Source organism: Nelumbo nucifera, chromosome 8, assembly GCF_055504915.1.
Source record: "Nelumbo nucifera cultivar China Antique chromosome 8, China Antique-T2T, whole genome shotgun sequence".
Taxonomy (NCBI): domain Eukaryota; kingdom Viridiplantae; phylum Streptophyta; class Magnoliopsida; order Proteales; family Nelumbonaceae; genus Nelumbo; species Nelumbo nucifera.
The window spans coordinates 3002617-3016547 of NC_142656.1; the positions used below are offsets into that span (position 1 = coordinate 3002617).

The following is a 13931-nucleotide window of genomic DNA, read 5'->3' on the forward strand; positions in this document are numbered from 1 at the left end:
TGGGCCTATTCTCATCCGAAAAGAACGATACCTTCTTAATAGAATGAATCCTCAGACATTCTTTGTAAGGAGAGAAGGTATGGGAGGGAGTAGGGAGTAGGATCGTCTTCACCATGGTGTAATTTCTTTGTCCCCTACAAGGAGTAAAGGATGGGTAGAACTGTAGAAGGAAATAACATTGAACCATGTGGTAGACTTAAGAACTCTAATCACGTCTAGGACCTGTGGCCTGATTGCTTTTCAAACGTTCTACTCCACTAAAGTTCTCTTGATGAAAGATGGGTATAGGAAGATACGGTTCTTTGTCGGTCTTACTGATGTATGTATGAACTATGGAGTCTAGGTTGAAGACTTAATTCCTCCACCAACTTTGTATTTTTTACGTCGTCTCTGAAAACTAAACAGGATGTGATCAAGTTAATTACTTTCCCATCTTCTATGACTGCTCTGCAGATACTCGGAGAACAAGGTTTTTTGTTGGGTTATTAATTTATTATCGGGCAAAAGCAGGTTAATTAGTTAAAACACTCACGATAACATAAAGACAGTAGTTTATAAATTCCTTGCACTCTCTTTATTGAAAAGTAAAAGTTAAAGCTGCAATTATTTATAACCACCGAATTCAAATTTATATAATTCTGCAACTGATATCTTCTGAATCTGCTGGTTTCGAGCAGCAAGCACATACTGATAGTCTGACTGATACTGTGGAGTGGAGGCTTGTACTAGTTTGCTCCATGTAGGCACCTTTGTAGAGTTCTTCAATCATTCTATCCAAACAAGTACACCAAATGCCCAAGAATTTCTTCGTTGTAGAGTTGGTTCTTCAGTCGTTTGCAACACAGGTTGATATCTTCATTGGGGTTTCATCTGAGGTAGCTTATAGGCACAAAAGTAACTTCGATCCATCAGTAGGTTTTATGGTCAACTGTTGTTAACAGACTGAAAACTAGCCATCAACTTACACAGCTCAACATGGTCTCTGGCCAGCTACATCAGGTTCCAGGTTTTGTGCGCTCCCTATATTTTCTTTAGTTTATTTCAAGTGAAGTAGTCAGGGTTGCAGTTTCTAAGCCTTGGTTTATTGGGTTTTGGTGCAAATTTCTTTATAAAAACTTTATGTTTGGATACACGTTTTCCTATAAACATCTCTGCTAGTTATATTTTTCTGACGAACGAAAGATTCGACAGTATTTTGCTTTTTTGTTTCTCTGCTTTCCAAAAGACACGCAACCAAAATCAACATTATCTGCTTATCTTTCCTTGTCGCCTGAGTCCTGACTGTTAAGTTCAATTCAGTTCTTACACCCACATTCTTGACTGCGTCTGTGTCACCAAAAAAATGTATATCAGATTCAGACTCAACAATGATTAAGTGATTTTAATTAGACAATTCGTTCGCAGATCTTTGAAACGGGTTCAAGCTTTAAGTAAACACAACCCAGATAATGTCACCATTTGATCAAATTTGGAGAGGTAAATGTTTTCAGTTGATTCATATAAAGCTTTTTTGTTCCAATCAATGGCTATATATCCTTCATGGTGATACAGATTACACTACACAGAGTCCTATATATATAGTGGGGGCCGTTGGAATGGTCCGAATACTCCTAACTGTACTTATCAGGTCAGGACTCAGGAACTCAGAATCTCGACCACGCCTTCCGGTTATAGTGATCTAGGCTCGTTTGAAAGACGACGTACTCTCTCTCTTTCTCTCTCAGGACTCAGGAGTCAGATCTGAGGCTCTGAGCTAACTCAAAAGCTTAGTTTCTTCCCTGCTGGCCGGTTTGGGTTGGGTCCCACTTTAACCCTTGTCGGTTTTCTGCCCACTGGAGTTGGTACCTGCTAGTGCTAGCCTAGAATGCCAAAAAAAAAAAACAGGGTCAGTCGGGCCTACTGTGCCATTGGTCCTACTACCACTCTTTGCTTTGCGCTCAGACTCAGCCGCTCACGGCTCACCATCGGAAGTCGGTCCAACTCCAACCTGGCCCATGTGTGAAATTCCCCAAAACTCCATCTGCCTCCTGAATCCTGATCATGTAAGGCACGTGCGATCTCACTACAACCGTTGGATCTGCTAGCGCAACACGTGTCGCTTCGGAAATCAGTGGTTGGCAAGAGCTGCCTTGCGTAATGACGAAGTTACCCTTCTTGTTTAGATTAGAACAAAGGGTTGTTGGGTTTTTAATTTTGGGGTGTTGAGGTTGAGGTCAGTCAGATTCCGATAGCTAGAAGACCGTAAACGACTCAATTTGAGTCAGTGACTCAGGGAATCAGGGTGGTGGTCAAAAGACTCAAAACTCGAAAGTACGAAAGGAAGGGAAGAAAGGGTTTGAAAATCAGTGAAGTGTAAATGCATGTGGTACGAACACCTGGCCAACTAAAGGAATTCGAGAAGAAAATATATTATATATAATAAAGAAGAGGATGCATGCATGCAGCTGCATGCAGCATGGTTGAAGAGAGCAGAAATGGTGGAAATGAAATTGAGGAGAGTTTTTTTTTTTTTTTTTTCTTTTTTTGAGTTTTTAATGGAGTGGAGTGGAGTTAATAAAGTGGTCCGTGGTGGGTGGTACTAAAAAGAAGTGGGTACGTAGTCCATGTGTCGTCTGTGAGCCAGAAAGTGTTTACAGCGTTAACACTGCACTTGCTCTTACAAAATCTGCCACCTCTCGACAATGGAGTTGCAGGCCACTTTAATTGAAACCAAACAAAGCAAAACCTCCTTCTGCCCTATAATCTCTCTCTCTTTCTCTCTCTCTCAAGTCACAATACCTGCTGTTGTCCCCACATCCTCAGTGCAATTACCATAAGCCCTAATTAATATCATCCTAGTTTATTAAAATAGGGTATTTATTTGATGGGTCCTACTTTTACTTATCAGTTAAAACACCTTTTCTTTCTTTTTTTTTTTCACTTAAAAAAAAGAAATATGATTCTAGTGGAAGTAATAGCTTAAGTTCCATTATTAATGAAATTTAGATAATGCAATAATGTTTTCATCTAAAAAAATTCATTTCAGGTTTTCTCGTCAAGAAAAAGTAAATAAATAAAGACAGAATTGAGATGATAACAGGCTATGGTCTCAGCTAAAAGTAAAACCCCCTAAAACTCATAATTTTTCCAAATTGAGAAGTCAAAATGTAAGTGCGTTGAGGGCCTGAGGTGAAAAAAAAAACAACATTAATTTAAAAAAAAAAAAGTAAAAAGGAAAAGTAGAAAAGGAGTGAACCGTACAATCTTCTCAGGCCGGAGGAGGCAGGCCTCAACCCTCAGGGAGTCAGGGTCCAGTCCTCTCTCTACCTCCCTCACCCACGGTGTGACGCACACACACTCCATCTCTCTCGCTCAACAGTCTGACTCCGACTCTCGTATAATAATAGTTTCTTTTTTTTTTTTTGTCGATCACTTTTAATCTCTCTCTCTTTCTCTCACTGTCTCCTTCGAATTGTTTATGGGTTTCCGTAAAGATGGCAGAGACAACAGCAACAAAGGCAGTAGGGCAGAAGCAGAAGCAACAGAGCTGCAGTCATACTAAGCAGACTCAAGAGACGTGGCAGCAGCATCATCAGAGCCATTAGTTTATCCATGCACAGAAGATTCTGCAACCAATAGACTCTGAATAAAATACTCCCCCTCCAAATCCGCCATTCTCCCTCTCACTCCCCCCCGACCGTCCCAAATATCAACCAGCTTAATATCTGTCTCTGAAGTTCTTGTTTTTACTTTCTTCTTCATCTTGCTCTTTTGAGATCGATCGTTGTTTCTTTTTAACGATGAGTGCAAGAAGCGGGTCTCCTTTCACTGCATCGCAGTGGCAAGAGCTTGAACATCAAGCTCTGATATTCAAATACATGGTTTCAGGAGTTCCCATCCCACCGGATCTCATCTTTCCTATCAAACGAAGCATGGACGCTTCAGTCTCTTCAAGGCTGTTTTCTCACCAACCTAGTAAGAAAATGAGGATTATCGTTTTCTATTTCTCTACGACAGCTTTTGTCTTGAGTCGTTTTTTCCGTGCATCTTTCTTATTTATATATATATTTTTTTGGTAAAAATGGGATCTGGGTATCTGTTGTTGCAGTTGGGTGGGGCTGTTTTCAGATGAGTTTTAGCAGGAAAGCAGACCCCGAGCCAGGGAGATGCAGGAGAACGGATGGAAAGAAATGGCGATGCTCGAAAGAAGCATGCCCAGATTCAAAGTACTGCGAGAGACACATGCACAGGGGTAGAAACCGTTCAAGAAAGCCTGTGGAAGTTATTACGGCAAACACTTCTACAACAATCTCATCAATACCCATAAACCCCTCCGCCATTATCAACAACTCCTCTGCAAATTCCTCTTCTTACTCCCTTCCTTCACTCTCTTCATCAGTTGCTGCTGAGACCAATCACCAACACCATTCTTATTACAACATCCCACATCATCCCTTCCTTTATCCCCATTCGTCCTCTTCCAGACCTCCTGGCAATGGGTTCTCGCTTCAAAACAACTCCAGTACCCATTTGTTCTTGGACTCTGGATCTTACTCTCAGGCCGACAAAGATTACAGGTTTGTATAGACAAAATTACAAAACTAACGGCTCAGTCCTCTCGAAAACCCACCAATGGTATACTAATTTTTCTCTAGTTATCTGAACAAAAAGAACAGGTATTTTCATGGATTGAAGGGAGAGGTGGATGAGCGTGCTTTCTTTTCAGAAACTTCTCGGACTGCTAGGAGTGCACCGGATTCATCGCTTGATAATTCCTGGCGATTTACACCGCTAGCTCAATCCAAACAGAGGAGCTGCTCTGCTTTACAAGGTGACTACTCTCAGCCGCAGTTGCAAAGCCTTACTGATATTTCGAAACAGCAAAAACAGCAGCAAGAGCAGCACTGCTTTGTTTTGGGTGCCGACTTCAAATCCGAAAGGCCGCAGAAGATGGAGAGAGAAGAGGAACCCCAGCAACCTCTTCGCCACTTCTTCGACGAGTGGCCACCAAAGAGCAGAGACTCGTGGCTCGATTTGGAGGACGACCGATCCAACCGGGCCTCATTCTCCACAACCCAGCTCTCGATTTCCACTCCTATGCCATCTCTCGACTTCGCAATCTCCAATTTCCGAACCCAGAATGGTAATTTCATTCTCCTTCAAGTGTGTTGTTGATTCTGCATTTCTTCCTCCTACTATATTCCGATTAAAGTTTGCAACTTTTTTTTTTCTTAATGCAGATGGTTGAATTTGAAGAGAGGGTTTCTGAAAACAAGGTGATGAAATTTAGTACTTGTTAGTGGGGGATCATTGCTTTCTCTTCTTGGTTTCCCAATCTTTGTCAGGTCTGAGAATTGCTTCTTTCTTTTGATCTCCTTGAGATTTGGTTGAATAATGTGTCCCCAGGAAGATTCCACTTCCTTTTTTCTTCATTCTGTTTTTTTTTTTCCTCCTGAATTTTATTTTACTTCATTTTCTAATGAACACTGGATTCATCTATTATACTTCTTCAAGCCTTTTGTTTTGAAATAGAGGAACCCAACACAGATGTGCTAGTGTCACGAGGAATGCGAAAAGACACCACGAGACAAGACAAAACCAAAAATTGCATAAATTCGTTGTTTACTATATAGAATTTCTTTATTTCTTGCTGGTTCAGTTTGGAAAGAGAACAAATATGCAAATACATACAAAATAGTACAAAATATACTCCTTCCAAACTAAGCCAGATCTGGAAATAGAAGCAAAAGAAATATTGTACGTGGCAAACTAGCAATTGTGATAGTCAGGTAGGTGGGATTGGAAAAAGTACTCCCCTAGTGGTTCCTATCCCCACCATTTGGCCGTGAAAAACAATTCGGGCCAAAAAACTGTTATTGATCGAACACAATTCACAATGGGATGGATGTGGACCACCGGATTAAACACATGGACCAATCCAGAGGATTCGGATCTGATGAGCTGATCAGATCGGTTACATGATTCCTCCACGACCCACGTATCTAAAATGGATTAGGTTGTGTTTGGTAACTTCCTATATAGATTAGTAATCTTTGAATTTTAAAGCTTAAACTACCGTGTTATTTTTTGCCCCTCCCCCACCGAAAAAAAAAAAAGAAGCAAAACTAGGGTTTCAAAAAAGGCGTTGCATGATTTAATGTATCAGTCAACATTTTTTTTGACTTCTTCTATTTGATGGTACTAAAAAAAGGCTTAGCTTCTTATTTGTGACATTACATTGTGTGGTTCAAAAAATATTATTTGCAAAATCATGAACCAAACACCACCTTAAATTCAAATGAAACCCTTTTGGCTGTGTTTGGTTGCAATGCAAATAAATTTGCATTGATGCAAAACTATGGCAGTGCAAATAATTTCAGTGTAAATTCTAACCTATTTTTGTTTCAAAATTTAGCTTATCTTGTTTGATTGTAGTACAAATGAAGCAGAATAAAGTAAAGTTCAAAACCAAATTAAATGAGAATTTGCACTTTTTTTCATTTACACTCCCATACATTTGTACTAGTGGAAATAAAATTGCACTGCAGCCAAACACAACCATTATGAGTGATTCATTTGGGACAAATTTAAATGCAATTTACACCTTATGAATGCTTACTCCCTCTAATAATCTGCCCTTCAATTTTTGACATACTGCATCTTTGACACCTCTCCTAAAACCTCCCTCTACATTTTGAATAAATTATATAAACTGATCCCTTCTGCCAGTTTGCCGTTGAGATGTTAATAGAAAAAGATGATTTCATACTTTTAAATGTTAAAAAATTTTGATTTTTCCCATTATCATCACATGATCTCGGGTTGGTTACATGAATCTTATCAAGGAATCCTAATATATCAATTATAAAATTAAAAGAAGAGAAATAATTAGTTGATCATTAAAATAAGTATTTCTTTAAACATTTCACACTGAATATAAATTATTAAAACATGTTTTCTTTATGTGTTTTATGTATTATTTATGGTAATTTGTATCATATTTAGTATTATTATTGTATTTTAGGTTACGAGTTTCCTTAACATATCTTGGGTGCCTTTTTAATATTCTCTACATTTCTTTTCTGATACTTTGAACCTTAATCCATTAATTTTAGGAATGGTGCATCGGATTTATGACTTGGTGACTAAGTTCCTGAACAGGAGAATATTTTAGATTTTTAGTCGTCCACATTGAAGAATGATGATGTTAGTGTACATCCATCTCATTAACAGTGATGATGCCACCACCAGAATGTTTTAAATCTTAACACATTTAATATTTTTCCCAAAACCAAATACTATAAAAATTCTTTACTTTCTATAAAAACCCTACCTGGCCCTGTTTCCCTGTCTTGTGGTATTATCTCTCTCACCCTCACCCCATCTTGAAAACCATTGCTGATCTCACCAGCTGCATCTAAGGTTTTTGTTAAGTACTTAGAACTACTTTTGTAGCCCTTCCCCCCAAGCATTCTCTGATTATCCAATTTTGAATTCTAATTCGATCCTATTAAGAATTACCCTAATTTGATCCGTTTATAATTGGATCAAATATGGATATACTCATATCCGATCTGATAATAGTTCGATTCAATTCGATTTAAATATATATGCTCATATATACTTAAAAAACATATTATATTTGTGAATGAAGTTTGTCTTAATGTTGTATTTTCACTAAATTGTCATATGTTCAAGTTTATTCAATTCATTTTATTCATAAAAATATAATGTTAAAGTCATTTTTAGCTCATCTTATTAATAATATATAATATTTTGGTCATTTTTAGTCTAATTTATTTATACTATTTAATATCCGATTATAATCCAAATTCAATTCGAATCTGCTACATATCCAATAGATATGATCTGATAATATAATCAAATCAAATTTGGATATGCCTATATCCAATTTGATACAATCCAATCCATTTGCAGCCCTAGCTAAAAGTACTTGATGCCAATAGGATAAGAAAAAAAATCAACTAAAGATATGAAAAAAACCCAAAAATACCTTAAGGGAGTAAACTCCCATTCTAGATGCAATAAAGCTAGAAACTTTTTTCATAGTTAATAAGCTTTGATGGTTTGGCCAGGATCCCATTCTTTTGAACTAGGTTTCGATGAGGCTGTGTTTGGTCTGACAGAAAATAAATGCGAAACTGAAAATTGAGGGAAAATCCATAACTTAATTTTCTGTTTTTCACTTATTTTCTATCAAAACAAACATAGCCAAGGAGAGTCACGAAGAATCTTTAAATATTTAGGCCATGTTTGAGAGTGCTTAAAAATAAGTGTTTATTTGGGCCGTTAAACACTTATTGGTATTTGGGAAGTAAGTCCAAAATAAGTGTTTATTTTAAAAATAAGGGCTTATTTTTTAAGCCCAAATTTCTAGCTTTTTTTAAGTGTTTATACAATAAGCATTTATTCAACTTTTTTCTTCCAAAATTATCCCTAGTTAAATTTTAAAATACCACTTATAAAATGATCCCTAGCTGAATTTTATAAAAGCACTTTTACAAAAGTATTTTTATGAAAGTACTTTTACAAAAGCACTTTTAAGATTAATTTTATGAAAGCATTTTTACAAAAAAACACATGAAATTACTTATACGAAAGCACTTTTGTGAAATCACTTTTACAAAAGTACTTTTATAAAATCACTTTTTATGAAAACAACACTTTATAAAAGTATTTTTATAAAAATGCTTTCTTAAAAGTGCTTTGAAAGGGTATATTTTGAAAATTTACAAGAAAATGAAGGACAAAATAGCCACAAATGCTTATTTAAGTGCTTACTAGAGAAAAAGACTATCAAACATCCAATATAAAATAAGTGCTTATTTGCATAAGCATTTGTTTTTAAGCATTTATTTTTAACTTAAGCACTCCCAAACATGGCCTTAGAATCTCCAAGTCTATCTTTGTTCCTTGATAATAAAACATCTCTATCACCTATCCAAAAGACCATTAAGAGAGGAAACGAAAGAAAAAAATAAGAGGCTGTTTGGCAAGTCTTTAGATAAATCATTCAATAGTCTAATAGTCATAGATAAGAAGACACGCTAAACTTTTGTTGTCTGGTCTTTAAAGGCCAAGACTGTTTAGTTTGTATCATGGTCTACCAGACTTAAAAACAGCTAGAAAGGCTATTTTCAGTGCAGAAAGTTCAAAAGCTTCATTTGTCCTTCTGCATGCTGGTCTTTGGGTCTTTCGGTCTATACAATACTAAACAGAAAATGATCATTTTTTGGTCTTTTGAGCTTTCCACAGACCGAAAGATGCACCAAACACAACCTAAATAAAACCATTGAACCGGCCGGTTAGTTACTCATTACGTACTTTGTTCTGAGACGGATTTAGAACTCAAAAGCAAGAAAGTGTCATTGACGAGCTCCATTGTTCCATCAATAAACACTAATTCCACATTGTTTTTCTGCAAATGTGGCAAAAAATTTCAGATGAAATGCACTGAACAACAACGTTCACTTCATTATGAGAACTGGACAGGTTAAGATCGACTATATTCATTATTGACATGTTGCCTTGCCTCTATTCCAACCCGAATTCCAAATTCAACTATGTAACAACTCGTTAAACGCAAACGCATTCAGGGAAAATAAAAGAACATTAACCAACTAGCACTCTTTGGAGAAGCTGAAGTGTTTCGGAAACCCTAACTCGAGAAGAGCTGCATTTTTTTTTACGCCGAAATGGCCAACTTTCATGGCTATCTCGAGAAGAGTTCCATTTTAATTTTTAACTCGGTTTCAACACTCGGAGAATTATTTCATGGGCTTACTGGGTCAAACAGTGGTGTCCTTCAGTTAGTTTTCTTTTGGCCGAGTAAAAATACTAAATAATTTGATAAATGCTGGCATTTAACTCCCTTGATCGTAGGGGTGTCGATAGGACTGGATTTGGTCTAATCCGATCCAGTCAAATGTGAGTCCATTATAAATAGACCAGATCCAATCCAATCCAATGAATAATTTGAGTCATTTTGGACCAGTCCAATTCAATGTTCGAATCGTCCAATTTGTTCAAATTCATTTTAATTTAAATTGGTTTCAACCTAAATCGGTCTAATTCAATAGACTGAATATTGGCTTAATCCAACCAAATCCAATATAAATTTATTACGAACAAACGTGGTCCAGTCCAATCTAATAAATATTTTGAACCGGATTAATCCAACCCACTGTCTTTTTGGTCCATCCAATCCCTATGAAATCCAAATCACCTACTAATAAAATGTCGTTCCAATACCCCCCCAACATGATTTGATATCTCATCATGAGACTCGTGAGACAGATACGTCTGGCTGTTTGGCATTCCCCTGCATGAATCTGCATACTCTATATGCACATTATGAACAGGACACTACAGTGGCACATCAGAAACATTTCTAGTGTTTGGGAGATAGATTTTAGCTGAATTTCCTGCAAGAAAAAAATTCTATTTACATAGCATCCCGTCGTACATTGAGAATATATATATATATATATATTAAATTTATAGAAAATATTCTTAATATATTGCTAAATCCCTATACTTTCACAATGTGTAAAGAGATTTTGCTGCAACATGCATGGTTTTGGGAACATCTTCCTTGTTTGTCCATAGAGGGATGGTTTCATGGGCCTACATTACATATGCAATTATGTACATCCCAAGAGGAACACTGACACAACAGAAGTAGCCCTCCTCCAAGTCCGGATCTGGTCCCAACAGCCATTGCATATGTAATGTAGGCCCAAGAAACCATCCCTCTATGGAGAAAAGGGGTGCAGCAGCTCTAGCCTCCAACCCCATTTCGTCATTGGATTGGGTTAGCATCAAGTTTTAGGTTTTCACAAATTGGGTTGGGTCAGATTATGGAGCAAGTGACTCCGTATGAGAATTTCTGGGGTCTCCTCTCTCTATGTGAAAGGGGTAAGGCTGCATACATCTACATCTGTCCCTCCCTAAACCCTGCATTGGCAGTAGTCTTTTACACTGGGCTGCCCTTTTATGAGAAATTCTGGAGCCTCAATTTTTCAACCATTAAGGGGGTGTTTCGTTTGGTTGTATTTGTGTTTCATCCAATTCATAAACACAACCACCATATTCTGTGCACAATTTGCGTGTCACTCAATTAGCATATACACCAATGCTAAAACTAATTAACTCCAATTAATTAATCCTGAGAGCTTAAGAAATTAGAGTATTCATTTTTAAAGCCAAAAAAAAAAAATTGAAGAAATTGAATCAGAAGGTTGAATTGGACTAAGAATCAGCATCCGGGGTTTATATTTAACCTCAATCTGACCTAACCCGGCCTAACTTGTTAGAGAGAGATCAATTCACAACTCTGATGTTCTGTTTCTCTTGCACAAACATTCCTGCTTTCCAGGAAATATTGTTTCCTTTTTTCTGGCTTAACTTGATGTTTTTTAATACCTAAACGATATTCACCAAAGAAAAGAAAATAGTTGCTTAACGATGATTTTCAGATCTCAACAGGCCAACGCCATCCCCTGCATTTTTTTTTTGGCAAAACCCCCTGTACTTTGGCCATTAGACTAAGACCCCAACATTAGTGTTTCATCAGTTAATTTTGAAAAAGATTTGTTTAATATTTTCTATATGCCCAAATTATCATTTTCTTTACATTTTTTACTGTTCATTTGTCTTCTCCACTGAAATTCACTGAAAGGGCTACAGTAAAGACGGTGGTTTTAGGACATTAAGGGGGCTTTTTTTTTCTGGATTTTGAGAGGGGAGAAAGTTGGTCAATTGGATTTTGGTTCCCATTGACCAAAAATCCTATGCTCATTTTTCAGATTTATGTGGGGACCAGGGAAAGTTTATTTTTCTGGGTACCACTTATCTGGGTAAGTGATACACATTTCCTAGGTGGATAAATAACTTTTCCACCTAGGGGGGAAATTGCTAACACTTGAATGAGACAAAAATACCCCTTTTAATAATGAATTTTTATGGCTAAAATAATTATTATCTTATTTACCTGGAAAATAAAAGAACATGAATAAATACAATTACCTGGATAAGTGTTTCTTAAGAAAAATTTACACAGATAATTGCATTTACTCGGATAATTAACTTACCGAAAAATGAATGGGACCTATATAGAAACACTTGTGAGGTATTCCACAAATCCACCTTGATCTCCTAAAGAAAAATAGAAGACGAGAGCAGTTTGCTTTACGTTTTGCTCACATTTATCTACAGAAATGATACCAACCGTTTTGGAAAAACTACTAACCTTGCTACACAGTTCTTCATCAATCTAGACACCAGCTAGAATGATAGGCAATTTATTGAAGAAGAAAAAAAAATCCAGAATAATTTTGCATCTTTAAAACAGCAAAACTAATGCATGAGAAACATCTACACTGAAGTATAACTAGAAGACATGGTATGAATTGTTCATGTATCACTACATATCGGTTATGTCACGATTTCCTTTTCTTATTAACTTTGGATGGATGTTGAGTTCTGTGTACATGTCCAAGCATCATTTGCTGAGTCGGGATCTTTCATCTGAATAACCAGTGTCACAGTGTGTGTTTGGTGTGTCCCATATATAATATATTACAGATTACAGAACACACACATAATGTAATGAGATAGCTTTCACACAGACTGAATTCAAGTGCATGTCAAATGCAGTACAAACAAGCTATCAGCATCACTGCATGTATGAAGACGTCCTAACTACACCTTTCTGGTCCCACAAGGAACATTCTGGTGTATCATGAAATCTTCCACGGATTCCTCTCGCACATATATACATTAATATAAATATAAATATGTCGATGAAGTATTGATAATATAACTAATACTAATGGGGTAAAACCATTATGAGCCTAGCTCCGAATTAACAAAATCTGTGAAATTTAATTCATTAACAAGTGTTCATTCCTTTATTATCCTCCCCACACACACCAAAAAAAAGGGCAAGGGTTCAGAAAACAGTATCAGACTAACAGTAATTAAGTACTGATGGTACATTAGATAAATGTGGCTAATGAGAACCCAGATGGTACATCAGACTAACAGTAATTAAGTACTGATTGAGAAAAAGGGAAATTGTAAAGACTACAATTACAAGCCATATGAGAACCCAGATGCCATTACTCCTTTATGAGTTCAAATCAGCCCCCCACAACGTCTCACAGCACATTCCCACCGTGTATTGGGAACATCTCCCAATGATGATATCATCATTTTTAGAATTATCATCGGGAGATGTTCCTAATACACGGCCGAGATGTGTTGTGAGACGTTATGGGGGGCTAATTTGGTCCTTTGCTCTACCGTTTGCTTTCAAAATAATTAAAATCTATACAACACAAAACACAGATGTTCACACTCTTTCCTAGCTAGGCGATGTTTAATTTGGATGGCAAGAGTCTATTCGTTTCCTCTTAACTCTCTTTTAAGAGTAAATAGATTTATCTTATCTTTTAAAAAGAATTATACAACTTTTTGTTTTCCAATGATACCCCCAAAATACAAACAAGGGTTAAAGTGGCAGAAAGAAAAAATCATTAATACCAATATACTTTTAATATAATTATTGCACTTTCAAATGTTAGAACCTTAGACGTCAGAGCAAATGAACAGACCCTCTGAGTTTCCTCCCTGCCTAAATTCACCAGATTGAACCAAGTGAATAGACAGTAAACCTGTCTCAATCAAACATGTTTCGTATCTGTATGTGGTCATTGATGGGACCGTACTGCAGAGACGGCAATCATGTTTTAAGATGTTAGGCTATAGATCGTGTTGGAAGCTGTAAACATTTGGTAGCAGATCCAGATTCATCCAACACCCACCAAAGTCAGTTTTTGCGAGATGTAGTTTCAAGCTATCTTATCCCTTAAAAACATTCCTGGGAGGTCATCAACAATGGTGTTATCGTTGTACTCCACTATCCATGG

The 13931-nt window shown here is 36.8% G+C and overlaps 1 protein-coding gene across 2 annotated transcripts; it reads left to right on the forward strand.

Moving 5' to 3' along the window:
• Positions 1–3244: 3244 nt before the first annotated feature.
• Positions 3245–5483, forward strand: LOC104600579 (growth-regulating factor 1-like). 2 transcript variants are annotated; one of them, XM_088893645.1, is made up of 4 exons: positions 3245–3954; positions 4088–4556; positions 4635–5122; positions 5220–5483. In XM_088893645.1, the coding sequence occupies exons 1-4, from the start codon at positions 3780–3782 to the stop codon at positions 5225–5227; spliced, it is 1140 nt and encodes a 379-aa protein (XP_088749771.1). In that variant the 5' UTR covers positions 3245–3779; the 3' UTR covers positions 5228–5483. The 2 variants fall into 2 exon arrangements, with proteins under 2 accessions (XP_088749771.1, XP_010261922.1); XM_010263620.3 differs by having other exon boundaries at positions 3250–3954; positions 4656–5122.
• Positions 5484–13931: the final 8448 nt, after the last annotated feature.

Bases quoted from the DNA above. Each gene is read 5' to 3' on its own strand.
- LOC104600579 (XM_088893645.1), top strand. From the start codon at position 3,780: ATGAGTGCAAGAAGCGGGTCTCCTTTCACTGCATCGCAGTGGCAAGAG. The intron at 3,955-4,087 runs GTAAGAAAATGA...CTGTTGTTGCAG, and splicing joins GCTGTTTTCTCACCAACCTA to TTGGGTGGGGCTGTTTTCAG. The intron at 4,557-4,634 runs GTTTGTATAGAC...ATTTTTCTCTAG, and splicing joins CAGGCCGACAAAGATTACAG to TTATCTGAACAAAAAGAACA.